The sequence below is a fragment of the Saccoglossus kowalevskii genome, chromosome 7 (genome assembly GCF_978046115.1).
Source record: "Saccoglossus kowalevskii chromosome 7, keSacKowa6.1, whole genome shotgun sequence".
Lineage (NCBI taxonomy): Eukaryota > Metazoa > Hemichordata > Enteropneusta > Harrimaniidae > Saccoglossus > Saccoglossus kowalevskii.
The window spans coordinates 144,702-161,253 of NC_140647.1; the positions used below are offsets into that span (position 1 = coordinate 144,702).

Sequence of the window (16,552 nt, forward strand, 5' to 3'; positions counted from 1 at the left end):
CTGAGAAGGAGTTATGCATTTGTTTTGTACTATAATTTCTTATCTATATCGAAAACTTTTTCTGTGGATTATTAATTTCCATAAATAATATTCAACTATCTTTCCGGAACATCAATACTTACAGTATGTCATTAAAGCAATATAACAAGATTACATGATGCAATGTCCATTCTATAAATGTTTAAATGTTTCTTGGTCGAAGTACGAAACTAGGTGATAATATCAGAGCATGGATTTTATTTAGGAACTCCTGCCAGAGCAACTGTACAAAACATAAGGACAAATTAACAGCTCCTAAGAATGGTATTCCCAGATTAACTAACACCAGTTATTAATGACATTAATTCTCAACTCCGGTGAAAGAACCAGTTATTGTGACCTATTCACTTCGAAGCTACAAGTAATATAAATCATAAGTTTATGGGTGGGTATTTTCAGATGATGTGAAGGGGGACACCCTGTTTTGTTTTTTGTTTGAGGGGGGAGGGTCAAAGTCTTTTCATACTTTCATACGAAATCTGATTCCCCAGCACCCCCGGCAAATGAAAATGACCAGTCCCTTAGTTGTTTATCATTTCTCTTCAGAATCGTCGTGACAGTATCCAACCATTATGCCACTGAAAGAGATTCGCCGACAGACGTACAAGTCCACACCGACCCTTGAAGTGTCTGAGCTTGCAGGGCTGCAGCAGAAATTATTAACAGGTGGTGTCATACACTCCGATGCAGACAAAAAAATATTCCAGTGTGCTATCGCTCTTGTTGCTGAAAAAAACTACAAGTATATATGGAAGGATTCCCAGCTAGAGTTGGTATGCAAGTCTTCGGGTGCCATTACAATAGTGTCTGGGTCTGAGGTCAACAAAGTCACAATCTCGTACGGCGAAGGCGGCAATCTTCTTTTCAAATGGAAAGATAAGGGGTACACATTTACCATACGCAGGTCAGCTCTGGCAAGTTGGGATCAACTAAAGACCAGCATTGTGCAATTCATACTAGGTAACGTGTATGGAGGACTCTATGCAGGCCGTCCGCTTCAAGGCGCCGCCAAAGATGCTGTAGAATGGAGCAAAAAATAACAAGTAAAATATTTTGTCTTAAAAACGCAATATATAGTCAAACTTTATAGGTTCTTTTACTTGTTCAACACCCCTCCCTTTTCAACGGCTTCAAGAGCAGTGAAGCTCGTCTCATTATTAAAGTGAGTACGTAGCTTGATTTCTGTTGATTAACTCTTCTCGAACTTATTCTGAATTGATCATGTAATTAAAGTTGAATGGAATTTGTAATGACTCATCATACCATGAAGCATATTATTGACAGTTGATCACATGACATTAAATCATGATTTGATTGGCTATTTTAACATTCTCTTGATAGAAAAATATATTTTAATAATACGCAGCGATTCATATTTGTGGCGAGATCTTGATTCGATGACAGTTCGAATTCATCCGTCCACTCTTCCAATTGATGTAATCAAGATTTGTGTCATATCTATGATCACCGGGGTTTCATTTTAATATATTTTCAAAATAATCATGCTGTTTGAGTTTCTAAGTTGTACCAAAAAGTACATTTAAAAAAACAGGACTGAACTTGAAGTTATTGTCAGATTATCGGGTTTACGATATTTCAGTTGGTGAACTTCCGAACTGTACAAGATAAACGTGTGCTTTTGAGCTTTCCTCGTGATTAACATAATTAAAAAAATCGCGCAAAATTGAATGAATAAAAAAATTAAACCCATTCTCCGTGTTGTATCTGCTCATTGAGTTATCTTTTGGACCTTATTGTTATGTCACATTCTCAAAATATGTAAATTAACACGCATACGCCACGTGTTAACATCACTGCGCGTGCGATCTTTCTAATTTAGATTATGTATAATACACAAATTAAAATATGAATGGACATGCACAATAAGAAAACACTGAATGGACGAAGGTAGAAAGAGGAGAGGAGACTCAGTGCTCCGCTACCCTTTAGATTTACTCTTCTTATTTCCAGGGGTATTCTTTTTCTCGTGACTTTGTTACTCCTAAATAACGTTTAAACTGTAGTGTGTTACCTATCCCCTGTGATAGATGCGTGTATTCACACTAGTTTTACCCCGAATTCCCAAGCTGGGTTGGTCTACCAAATAAAGCCCTGACACAATAATGACCAGGGCTAAGTACCTGACAGTTTTCTTAGCTGTATTGGAATAACATCATATAAGACATATACCTAAGGGATCGATATACCTGCCTTGATCCTCAAAGTGTTAAGGTATTATGTTTCAATCCAATAACAATATATATGTTCTGAAAGCTCATTTACACTGTCATAGTCTGGCAATACGATAAAGGAGCAGCGGTGGTAATAACATTTAGTGCGAAGGAATTAAGTATTGACACGATTCACAATTATAATAAGTAATACATTAATTCAACTGGGAAATCAAAGACCAGAAATACATAAACGTATTGGAGAAGGACAATCATGACTTTGGGAAGTTAAAAGTATTTCTTTCATCAGTCCTTGACTGTCTTGAGTCTGGTATGTACTATTAAAGTGTTCCTGTGTATATGTGAGTGTTTAATTAACAATACGTACTATTAATTCAAAGTACATATGTTCTAAATTATTGATATGTTGTGTTAATTCAAAGTACACGTGTTCTGAATTACTGATATGTACTATTAATTCAAAGTACATGTGTTTTGAATTACTGATACGTACTATTAATTCAAAGTACATGTGCTCTGAATTACTGATACGTACTATTAATTCAAAGTGCATGTGTTCTGAATAACTTATATGTACTATTCATTCAAAGTACACGTGTTCTGAATCACTTATATGTACTATTGATTCAAAGTACACGTGTTCTGAATTATTGATACGTACTATTAATTCAAAGTACATGTGTTCTGAATCACTTATATGTACTATTGATTCAAAGAACATGTGTTCTGAATTACTGATACGTACTATTAATTCAAAGTACATGAGTTCGGAATCACTGACATGTACTATTAATTCAAAGTTCACGTGTTCTGAATCACTGACATGTACTATTAATTCAAAGTTCACGTGTTCTGAATTACTGATACGTACTATTAATTCAAAGTACACGTGTTCTGAATTACTGATATGTACTATTAATTCAAAGTACATGTGCTCTGAATTACTGATACGTACTCTTAATTCAAAGTACATGTGCTTTGAATTACTTATATGTACTATTAATTCAAAGTACACGTGTTCTGAATCACTTATATGTACTATTAATTCAAAGTACACGTGTTCTGAATCACTGATATGTACTATTAATTCAAAGTACACGTGTTCTGAATCACTTATATGTACTATTCATTCAAAGTACACGTGTTCTGAATCACTTATATGTACTATTAATTCAAAGTACACGTGTTCTGAATTACTGATATGTACTATTAATTCAAAGTACATGTGCTCTGAATTACTGATACGTACAATTAATTCAAAGTACACGTGCTTTGAATTACTGATACGTACTATTAATTCAAAGTACACGTGTTCTGAATTAATGATATGTACTATTAATTCAAAGAACATGTGCTCTGAATTACTGATATGTTGTGTTAATTCAAAGTGCATGTCTTCTGAATTACTGATACGTACTATTAATTCAAAGTACATGTCCTCTGAATCACTGATATGTACCATTAATTCAAGGTAAACGTGTTCTGATTTACTGATATGTACTATTAATTCAAAGTAAACGTGTTCTGAATTACTGATATGTACTATTAATTCAAAGTACACGTGTTCTGAATTACTGATACGTACTCTTAATTCAAAGTACATGTGCTTTGAATTACTTATATGTACTATTAATTCAAAGTACACGTGTTCTGAATCACTTATATGTACTATTAATTCAAAGTACACGTGTTCTGAATCACTGATATGTACTATTAATTCAAAGTACACGTGTTCTGAATCACTTATATGTACTATTCATTCAAAGTACACATGTTCTGAATCACTTATATGTACTATTAATTCAAAGTACACGTGTTCTGAATTACTGATATGTACTATTAATTCAAAGTACATGTGCTCTGAATTACTGATACGTACTATTAATTCAAAGTACACGTGCTTTGAATTACTGATACGTACTATTAATTCAAAGTACACGTGTTCTGAATTAATGATATGTACTATTAATTCAAAGAACATGTGCTCTGAATTACTGATATGTTGTGTTAATTCAAAGTGCATGTCTTCTGAATTACTGATACGTACTATTAATTCAAAGTACATGTCCTCTGAATCACTGATATGTACCATTAATTCAAGGTAAACGTGTTCTGATTTACTGATATGTACTATTAATTCAAAGTAAACGTGTTCTGAATTACTGATATGTACTATTAATTCAAAGTACACGTGTTCTGAATTACTGATACGTACTCTTAATTCAAAGTACATGTGCTTTGAATTACTTATATGTACTATTAATTCAAAGTACACGTGTTCTGAATCACTTATATGTACTATTAATTCAAAGTACACGTGTTCTGAATCACTGATATGTACTATTAATTCAAAGTACACGTGTTCTGAATCACTTATATGTACTATTCATTCAAAGTACATGTGTTCTGAATCACTTATATGTACTATTAATTCAAAGTACACGTGTTCTGAATCACTTATATGTACAATTAATTCAAAGTACACGTGTTCTGAATCACTGATATGTACTATTAATTCAAAGTACATATGTTCGAAATTACTGATCTGACAACAATGCCTACGTAAATCCCGTTTAAATCTCGCAATAATAACAGCCAATCACAGCCCTCTTTTTATACAGGCTGTCTGTTGCTTACAATTCATACTTTTCAGTGTAGCAATACTCTACGGGCAATCTTCCTGTACATTATATTTTGCCCACTTGGATAAACCATTAATAGAAAATTACTTTTTGTTATTTATTATTTTTTATTTACAAAAGAGATTCCACAGCATTTTAAAATTGTTGTCATTACATTGAATAATTTTTTACATTTCCAACAAATGTGTACATTTCCTGATGCATCTTCGCCAGCCAAGGTTCGTTTATTTAGTCATCGCCTCAAGTTTACACCAAACACTGAGCATAATTATGTAGAATGGAAACAAAAAATAAGTAAATCATAATGATTAGACACTGTAAACAGCTATAGTAAACAATGCAAACTGATTTTTAATTGTGTAACGGTCACCGGCACACAGCATCGACGCAGAATATTGGAGCAATGTGATGCGATGTGTTCCATACAAAAAAAAATATTACAGTCCTAATCAACTCAATTACTTTAATTAAGAGTTGTTGTACATAATGTTGATACATTTTGATGAATATTTACAGCTACGGCTTCAATACCGTAGACGATTTTGGCCCGATCGTCAACAAAATATCTCCCGTCTTTATTGTGCAAGCGACTGGAAAAAGATACCGGTGGTCGGTCGAACCGGTGGAAAAAAATTGTCTCTCCAGGAATAACTACGCAAAATAACGACCTAAACTGAAACCATTTAAGCCACAATATAAACATAAACAATCATAGGTGACTTTCGTTGCATTTGACAGTGATATATATATATATATATATTATTACTAATGTATTGCAATACAACTAATTACATTGAAATATAAAATATTCCGTCAGTAACACTTCTCAAGGGCGTATTTCATGGTCAGCGTTATTTACAAAAATATTTGTTTATAATTTTATAAATTGGCTTGGCAATTCCCACCCAATTAGATATAATGTGTACATATTTTAATAAATAAAATTAAAGATACACTAACAAAAATGAAATATTAATTATTGGTGATCCGCTCCGCTAGAATTGCCCTTATAATCACTTTTGTTGGCGTTCCGCTCCGCTAGGATTGCCCTTATAATCACTTCCGTGGCTTTGTGTGTGTGTGTGTATCTGTGTGATTTCCAGTGTTTTCACGTATTATTACTTTTGTGATTTTTTTTGGCTGGCCGATTTCACTCAAACTTGGCAGGTAGGCACACCTTCACCCTAGTTATTAGGAAAAATCTGAACAAAATTTGTGGCCCACCTTACCATAGCTACAGCCAAAAAAATGATTTTTGGATAGCTTCGCGCCAAATGTATCTCCTCCTACGCCTCAGACATAGCTCATTCTACTCAGCTTGAGTGAGTTACTATTTGAATTTTTGATATCTTTTTTCATTACTGAGACATTTTACCCCAAAGTTGGGGTAACTGTTCACCAGAAATGGTATTTTAACTCTTCTGTGATTTTTTTTGGCTGGGCCGATTTGGTTCAAATTTGGCAGAAGAGCCACACCTTCACTCTAGTTAGGTTGAAAAAACAGCCAAGAAACTGATTTTTTAAATACATTCGCGCCAAATGTATCTCACCCTACAATTCTAGGATTAAAAAGCATGGACATCTCTCATTCTACTCAGCTTGAGTGTGGTCAAAAATTTACTTTTTTATGTATATTTTCATTAACGAGAAAATTTACCTCAAAGTTGGGGTAACTTTTCATCAGCAACGGTTTTTAACTCTGTGATTTTTTGGGTTGGCTGATCTTGTTCATACTTGACAGTTTGGTCTTACCGTCACTGATTGAAAAAAAATTCTGGCCCACCACTGCCATTGCAACAGCCGAAAACTGATTTTTTAAAACTTTCGCCCCAAATGTATTACCTCCTACCAGTTTTGTAATAGCAGTGTTCAAATGCTTTTTTATTATGGCTACGTCGCGCACTGATCAGAGATCGTCAGCGCTGACATTGTTACACTGTATCAACGTAATCCCAATGCAAAAATCGCAAAACTGTTGGAAATATTAAATGTAACAGCAGAAAACGTCCTAGTAATAAACTAATTAACTTCGAAAGACAGAATGGTTTTTGCGAACTTTGTATACAGGGCCCATTTAGTTATAAACTGACGTTAGCTTCACATTCATGTCCTACTATGGAAACAGCCAAAAACATGTTACTTGTTTTTTGAGCGGAGCGGATCGTCAACCAGCCTACCGGCTTGTATTGACTATGTCCCGGACTGTTTACTAGTACTTACTTACTTGTCAGTGTCTGACTGGTATATACAGCCCAGAACGCGTCATAATTGTTAAAAAAATCAGGAAATGTCAGTTGCCCGTGAAATGAGAGCCGTTGAACCAAAACAATCTGTCACCCTACGCCGCCCACAGCATCGATATGATTTTATATTGCATAAAAAAGAACACTGATGCAGCTATTCCGGTCAGCAATCGAATCATCAATCTTCATAATTTATGCAACTGATATTTCCATTTATTTGCTTAATGGTCTGAACTTTAAAATTGTCAAGTTCGAGAGTGTGTTTTTATATACAGTGACGCGAACATTCAACAACGTGTGATCAGGAAGTCTATCTTGGGCTAGTGGTATTGTCAACAGGAAATGTTTCAGTAAGGAATTGCTACGCATATCAAAATCCTTTGTTGGAATAGAACATGTTATATGTTCCCCCAAAACAACGTTGCCATGTTTCTAGGCGTACAACGAATTGGAAACAAAAGAAATCCGATCCAAACGACCTGCGTCCTTGAGAATCTCGTCTTATCGCCTTTGCGTTTTGAGCGAAAAAAGGTCGAAACTACTTACCACGGCGATAGATACCTCAATTATATTTTGATTTTAGTAATCGAGGGTAAAAACCAGTATTTTTAACTTGCAGTCGTGTATAAAACTTCATAAAACAATTATCTATAATTAGCGAAATGAACCATTCACTTATCATAAAATCCCCGTTATTTTCAGCAAATGTTTAATGTCGTTATATACGTGACTGAAAGGTGAATATACTGGTCAAGTTTTGACCGACAATTGTTAATATTGTACGTGTCAGACCCTTGCTTCGCTGATTACAGATTTTTGAGTATGTTTTATTACCAAACGCTTCAGCGTGGTATTAAGAGTTTGTTTTCAGGGGTGGGTGATACCAAGGTGGGAAATGGATGCACATATGGGGTTAATTCCTTGAATTGCAATATAGAGGGTTCAGGCTGAAATACAATAAATAGTGTTTTCATGTTTCGTCTGATATTTCTGTGGTATTCTGCTGCTGTAAGTAATGCACGATTTGTTCCGAAATTCAGTACGCTGTGTGCATTTCAGGGTTATTCATTTTTTGCTAAAAACACCCCTATTTTTTAATGGCAGAGTCGAATAGTTTCACTCCCACTGGGAAATCTGCATTGTTGCTTGAATGAGAGCTAATTAAACACATTTTCAAGACCGGTGACAGAGTATGCAACAGCCAATTTTAACAGCCTGTTACATGATTTTACTCTGAATGTCAACATGAAAAGAGGCTAGTCCATTTTACGCAGGAGAAATTGGGAGTAGAATATGTGAGGGATAGTATCAACAGAGATGTGTATAGTGAAAAGTAATATCTATCTTTCTTGTGCATTTCTGTTTTTACCAAACGCTTCAGCGTGGTATTAAGATTTTGTTTTCAGGCTTGGGTGGTACCAAGGTGGAAAATGGTTGCACATATGGGGGGGGGGGATAATTCCTGGAATTGCAATAGAGAGGGTTCAGGCCGAAATACATATATATAGTGTTTCCATGTTTCGTCTGATATTTCTGTGGTATTCTGCTGCTGTAAATAATGCAAGATTTGTTCCGAAATTCAGTGTGTTGTGTGCACTCCAGGGTTATTCGTTTTTTTGCTCAAAACACCCCTATTTTTTAATGGCAGAGTCGAATAGTTTCACTCCCACTGGGAAATCTGCATTGTTACTTGAATGAGAGCTAACTAAACACATTTTCCAGACCGGCGAAAGTGTATGCAACTGCCAATTTTAACAGCCTGTCACGTAATTTTAGTCTGAATGTCAACATCAAAAGAGGCTAATCCATTTACGCAGGTATAACTGGGAATAGAATATGTGAGGGATTGTATCAACAGAGATGTGTATAATGACAAGTAACATCTATCCTTCTTTTGCATCGCTGAGCATTTCTGTTTTAGTATACTGGTTTGAAAATGTTGAATTTGCATGATTTGCAATGTGTTTTTTACTGAAACTCCCCTATTGATCGAATCCCGGGTTTGAAAGAGAACGGCACACCACGTGATTCGTTTGAATACAATGGTGAAGGCACGCAAGCATGACTTACGTTGTCAGCAGTAGTCGCTGAGCTTCACGCTACAACTTCACTTGTGATGTTGCTTGTTAGCCGTGGATTGAATTAATCTTGATTACCGGTTAAAATGTTGCTTATTTGGCGTTGGTGATCTTTATTTGGAACTGGGTAACGTCGCCAGCAGAAACCTCCTGGGATTTTGATGTTGATGGTTGCGCCTCCATGGCAATCGCTAATTTTACTGCGGGTGGATCTTCCAAGAGCCCTTCGGGGTTTATAAAACTCATTCAACATACATAAAGTTCTCTCAATCGTAGTAGTCCATGTGATGTACACCTAATATGCCAAACATGTTGCTGAACGATTTTGCCAATGAAAACAAGCCGGTTGGCGATCCACTCCACTAAAAAAAAAACTAGCAATATGTTTTCGGCTGTTGCCATGGTAGGACATGAACGTGAAGCTAACGTCGGTTTATAACTAAAACCGGGCACCATATACAAAGTTCGCAAAAAAACATTCAGTCCTTAGAAGTCATTTTATTTTATTGCTAGGACGTATGCTGTTGTTAGGGATTGGTCAGTTACTTCGGCCTGGGGGTAGATCAGTAGGGGGGTTACCCTGTTTTTGATTTTGCGAATGGGGGGGTCACCCTGTCTTCCACAATTCACACACGCGCTTATGCATATATTTTTTTAAATTTTATTTCAGAACAATAGATTAAAAAGTTAATCGTACAAATGTGTTCTTAATAATAACTATTACCCATATTGCCTATAAATTTGTTGATGCAAAAAATGTTATAGGCTAAATATTTTGGGGTTGAAGTTGACAAATAACTAACAGATTATGCAATGCGGCAGAGCCCCATGCAATTATACAGTTAAGTTTTGAACACATCCCAAGTCCATGTGATATCAGATTATTTTATTTAAAGTCTGAAGTCACCATTGTATAAGATATTTACTGGATTTATCCAATTGTAGCTGGAGACGGAAAAACACAGCAATTAGTACAAAGAGCAGTGACAGTTTTTGTTCAGCAAATCAAAAAAGTTAAATGGATTCATGTATATAAATAAATAGTTTTTTTTTGTTTTTTTAACTTTTAAATATGCATATTTTGCTCTGTAAAATACCAAAATCCAACACAAATTTATACAAAAATCAAAGTGTCCTTTGTTTTCATAAGCACAGACTGTGCTTCAGGTGTAAAGCTTTCCTGGTCTATAAGATATGAAAGATATATTAAATCCAAATTAGTTTTCAAACCGCCTAGATTCAAATCCTCTTTTCCTATCTTATAAGGGCGTTTATCAAGTGAGTACTCCACAGCTTTGTTTTTATTTACTATCTTTAGCAGCATAGATTTCCCTACTTCCTGCAGCCTTTTCTGTAGTCGTTTTTTGGCTTTATGCTTCCCCTCCCCTCCTAAGGTGACTGGTCTATTAAATGCAAACACTAAAAATTACGGCAAACCACGATATTTTCAATGCACATCATACATTTTGTAATCATGTCAGAGCCAAAACTGTTAATGTTTCTTTGTTTTTCGGGGGGGTCAGCATGTTTTAAAATATAATGTTAGGGGGTCGCCCACTTTTTTTTGTTGATAGGGGTGGGTCAACTGAGATTTACAGCTGACAAAATGGAATCTGCCGACCCCCCCCCCCCAGGCCAGAGTAACTGAACAATCCCTTAAATTTATTATTTCCAACCGATAGTATTTTCTAGATTGCAGGCAGCATTTACAGTTCATTCAAAGTTCAAAGTTGCGTCGGGATTACGTTGATACAGTGTAACAATGTCGGCGTCGGTGATCTCTTACCGGTGTGCAACGTAGCCAAAATAAAAGGCATGAATACAAGACTAGTGGGAGGTAATAAATTTGGGATCGAAAGTATTCAAAAAACAGTTTTTGGCTGTTGTCATGGTAGCTGTGGACCAGGATTGTTTTGCCAATTAGTGACGGTACGACCTGCCTGTCAATTATAAACAAAATTAGCCAAGCCAAAAAAAATCTCAGTAAATTGTTGCCCACACTCAAGCGGATTAGAATGAGCTACGTCCATGCTTTTTAATCATAGAAATGTAGGGTGTGATACATTTGGCGTGAAGGTATTAAAAAATTCAGTTGTTGGCTGTTTCCATGGAAACGGTGGTCAGAATTTGTTTTCAGATTTTACCAATAGTAACTTTGTGCCCACACTCAAGCTGAGCAAAATGAGCTATGTCTGAGGTGTTGTATCCAAAATTTGTAGGAGATACATTTCCTGATAACTAGGGTGAAGGTGTGACCTACCTGCTAAGTTTGAGCGAAATCGGCCAAGCCAAACAAATCACAGAAGAATTAATACCTGAAAACACTAGAAATCACACACACACACAGATACACAAAATTAAAGTGATTTTAAGGGCAATCCAAGTGGAGCGAATCGCCAATACCATGTTCATTTGCATATTGACCGTGAAAATACCAAAAACATCATTGCATGGGTGATATGCAAATTAGTTTTAGTCAAAATAAGTTACTGCTTAGAAGTACCATTAGCTTAGAAGTACTATTACTGTTGTTCAAATTTCATTTCACTCGGCAAATATATTCATGTACCCAAACGTAAAGTATCGTACTTGTTTATTTCTGCTATGTTTCGAAAAACGCTACTCTTGAACGGACTACTTTATTCGCTCTCAGACCTCATTTGCATATGGGGTGTGGAAGTACCGATTTTGATTTCAGGGACAAATCAAAATAAACTGCGGTATATATGTAATAATGTGGAATACTTCCTTTCACTGTGAACATTTTTCCGCTAAAATAAATTCCAGTGAAAATGCCATTTCCCTCATACTCTATTGAGACTTGACACAGCACAGTGAAAATTTGATTCACACCGTATGCTTGAAAACTTTTCATCGAAAATAAATTAAGTGAAATTCTGTGTGATTTCATGAGAGTTGAAAATGAAAAAATTATATGACACCCAACCCTACCACTCCATACACAATGTAACCACACCTCAAAAACATCCTTTCACCAGTGTATTCTAATTGAATTCAGGAGAAATTTAAATAAACAAATTATATGACAATGAACTTAATTATAATTTCAACCTCTAGTTCAGCACTGAAAAACTACCTCGTCTTTATGCCAACTTGAAGTTATTCAATGCCTACACCAGTGACTTCAAAATCTATGTTTCAATTCCAGGAATCTCACTTGCTATTAATTGTATGGGAGTGCCAGTCTTTTATTTTCTATTGTAATGTCAATTTCTTGTGATTACTCGGAAAATGAAGCTATAACCACAGACCACAGTGCTGCAACTAAATCCTGGTATAAGCACCGGTTAGGCAGTCTTGAACTATGCATGTGAAGCCAGCTGAGAGGTATGTCCAATCCTATAGATTTCTCATTGTTTGGTAACTATTTGCTGCAAATGCAACAAAAATCAATATAAAAATATTACCCACACAGCATTCTACAGGTTACTTGTTTAGTATATTGGTTTGATAATGTTGAACTTGCATGATTTGCAATGTGTTTTTTTACTGAAACTCCCCTATTGATCAAATCCCGGGTTTGAACGAGAATGGCGCACCACGTGATTCGTTTGAATACAATGCTGAATGCAAAAACATGCCGTGCTACTGCGGTACTCCACTGACAGAATAACTTACTAGTACTGCATGCTACAACTTCGCTTGTGATGTTGCTTGTTAGCCATGGATTAAATGAATCTTGATTACCAGTTAAAATGTTGCTCATTTGGCGTTGGTAATCTTTATTTGGAACTGGGTAACGCCGCAACGTCGCCAGCAGAAACCTCCTGGTACTTCATACTATGATAAAGCTCAGTCAACATACATCAAGTTCTCTCAATCGTAGTATTCCATGTGATGTACACCTAATATGCCAAAAATGTTGCTGAACGATTTAAACTGGATAAAAATACTTCGGTTGCCAATGTAAACAAGCCGGTAAAAACAAGAAATATGTTTCCGGCTGTTACCATGGCAGGACATGAACGTGAAGCTAACGTCGGTTTATAACTAAAACCGGGCACCTTATACGAGGTTCGCAAAATAACATTCAGTCTTTAGAAGTCACTTTATTTTATTGCTAGGCCATATTTAGCCGTTAAATATATTATTTCCAACCGTTTTGCGATAGTATTTTCTAGATTGGAGGCAGCATTTATATTTTATTCAAAGTTCAAAGTTGCGTTGGGATTACGTTAACAGTGTAACAATGTCGGCGCCGGTGATCTCTTACCAGTGCGCAACGTAGCCAGAATAAAAGGCATGATCATTTGGGCACTGCTATTACAAGACTGGTAAGAGGTAATAAATTTGGGGCGAAAGTATTCAAAAAACAGCTTTTGGCTTTGCCATGGTAGCGGTGGGTCAGGATTGTTTTTCCAATTAGTGATGGTACGACCTGCCTGTCAAGTATGAACAAAATCAGCCAGGCCAAAAAAAATCACAGAAGAGTTAAAAAGCCATTCCAGGTGAACAGTTACTCTAACTTTGAGGTCAACTTTCTCATTAATGAAAAAAGATATCAAAAATTCAAATAGTAACTTTGTGCCCATACTCAAGCCGAGTACAATGAACTATGTCTGAGGTGTTGCATCACAGGGAGTTGGACAAGCTTATGTATTTTAATAAATTATTGAAATGTTATATAACTTTTCTTTTACCCCCTCCCCTTCCTGGTATCTATTTCAAGTAATCACTATTTTTATTTTGTAAACACATTTCCGTCTGCTATTTTTGTCAGGTTCAAGTCGTTCACCAGCATTTTTGGCATGTTAGATGTACATCACATAGAATACTAGGATTGGGAGAACTTAATGTATGTTGACCACCTGGAAACTGAGTTTTATAAATCTTGAAGGGCTCTCGGAAGATCCACCCGCAGCCTGGACCCGCAGTAAAATCAGCGATTACTATGGAGCCGCAACCATCAACATCGAGATACCAGGAGGTTTCTGCTGGCGACGTTGCGGCGTTACTCAGTTCCAAATAAAGATTACCAACGCCCAATGAGCAACATTTGACCGGTAAACAAGACTCAGTCTATCCACGACCAGCAAGCAACATAACAAACGAAGTTGTAGTGGGCAGCTCACGAGTCAGCGACGACCGATGTCAACGAAAGTCATTCCGTCAGTGGAGTACCGCACTTGCACGGCATGTTTGCCAATGCACAGATCCGTGGAGGAACTTTTAACTTCAAACATAAACCGTGTATCGTAGTCGCCCAGTTTAAGTTCTGGTTCTGTCGTGGTCCCAACTAAAGGGCGGCAGTCGTCGTGCTGCGTCCTGTTCGATATGGGACTCATAGCGACGTATACAGCGCGTGTAAAATACATTGTACATTGTTTATTTACATGAAGTTCGAACACGCGCTGCGCGACGACTACCGCGCTTAAACATCCACGAGTTATTTATTCGGACAATGACTCAAATTAGACGTCTGATTATATTATTTTCACACGTACACTGACACGCGTTCTACACTGACACGCGTTGCTAGGTCGCAGCACTGTCTTGGAGCATATTAATGGGCAATTGGGTTCCCCGACCTAAATTTCTATCCCGGTATGTTGCACGTTCTTTCTTTAATATGAAATAATCAAATATGGGACATACTAGTATGTAATAATAACAGAACCCCACACCCTCCCCGTGGCTTCGCTCGTAAAAGTACGGCAGCAGGATACACCGCATCACTCGTGAAAATAACTTCCATACGCAATGAAAGCCACGGGGAGGGTAAGGGGTTCTGTCATAATACTTCATTATCACTGAAAACATTTTTCCCCTGAAATAAATTCCAGTGAAAATGCCATTTCCCTCACACTCTATTGAGACACAGCACAGTGAAATTGGATTCACATCTAATGCTTGAAAACATGTCAGCAAAAATATATTAAGTGAAATTCTACGTGACTTCATAAGAGTTGGAAATGAACAAATTACACCCGACCCTACCACTCCATACACAATGTAAACTACACCCCAAAACATCCTTTCACCCGCGGTTACTACCGTGTTTCACCAGTGTATTCTATTTTACTTCAGGAGAAATTGAAATAAACAAATTAATTATAATTTCAGCCTCTAGTTGAGGACTGATTAAATAAACTACCTCGTCTTTATGTCAACTTGAAGTTATTCATTGCCTACATCAGTGACTTCAAAATATATGTTTCAATCCCAGGAATTTCACTCGCTGTTAATTGCATGGGAGTGCCAGTCGTGCATGAATTTCTATTGTCATGTCAATTTCTTGCGATTACTCGGAACATGAAGCTGTAACCACAGACCGTCTAGGTGCTGTAACTAAATCCTGGTATAAGCACCGGTTAGGCAGTCTTGAACTATGCATGTGAAGCCACCTGAGAGGTATATTCAATCCTATCGATTTTTCATTGTTTGGTAACTATTTGCTGCAAATGCAACAAAAATCAATATAAACATATTACCCACACAGCATTCTACAGGTTACTTGTTGTTGTTATATATACACTACTGAAAGGCCACGAAATATACTGGTCAAGTTTCAACCGACGGCTGTTAATATTGTACGTGTACTCGCTGATTACAGATTTTTGATTATCTGTAATTACCGAAACGAGCCATATACGTATTACATATTATTATTTTCGACAAATATTTTGTAAATATTGTGCGTATAAAACCCATTTTCATTGATTAAAGTTTATTTTTTATTATGTGTGTTATCCCGTTTTTGACTCCCGTGTGCGAAGCACAAAAAGGGAGTCTTTGCAGTTAGTGTGTCTGTCTGTCTGTCTGTGTGTGTGTGTGTGTGTGTGTGTGTGTGTGTGTGTGTGTCTGTTCCATCGATATCTCAAGAACCAATGTTCGGATTTCAATGAAACTTGGTATATAGCTTGTCTGGGGCAATGCGCAGATTTGATTAGTTTTTGGTTGACATCCATGCATATTAATGAGCTCATTTGCATAATAATGTGTGAATTTTAAGCTATTTCAGTTATATGTCAAGAAGCATTAAAACGATTTTTATGCAACTTGGTAAGAATGTTACTAATGATTGGCTGCTGCAATTCATTGTTATATTTTACATTTTTATTAAAATTTAGCATTTTTTATGTATTTTTTTAATACTTTTTTTTTAAGTTTTTTATGCCCAATTGCATGAATACAACTAATAGGAATCGGTGAGTGGACTAATTTGCATAATGATGGGCATGCGTATTCTATTTTTTTATGACCAGCAATTTATGATGGTGTCAGCCATTTTGTTATTTCCAGTGTGTTGTACAAAAACGAAGCAAGCGCTCGGGAGATGAAATGTATGTATCAGTTTACATTATGAAAAGATCTAAGAAATTACACGTATGATTTTT

The 16,552-nt window shown here is 36.3% G+C and overlaps 1 protein-coding gene across 2 annotated transcripts in view; it reads left to right on the forward strand.

Annotated features, from left to right (window-relative positions):
- Positions 1-1,749, forward strand: part of LOC144360057 (uncharacterized) — an 88,451-nt gene extending 86,702 nt beyond the window's left edge. For both annotated transcript variants that reach the window (XM_085500954.1, XM_085500953.1), the window contains one exon: positions 586-1,749. In XM_085500954.1, coding sequence (XP_085357080.1) covers positions 612-1,079 — 468 coding nt within the window. In that variant the 5' untranslated portion in view covers positions 586-611 and the 3' untranslated portion in view covers positions 1,080-1,749. The remainder of the gene's footprint in view (positions 1-585) is intronic.
- Positions 1,750-16,552: the final 14,803 nt, after the last annotated feature.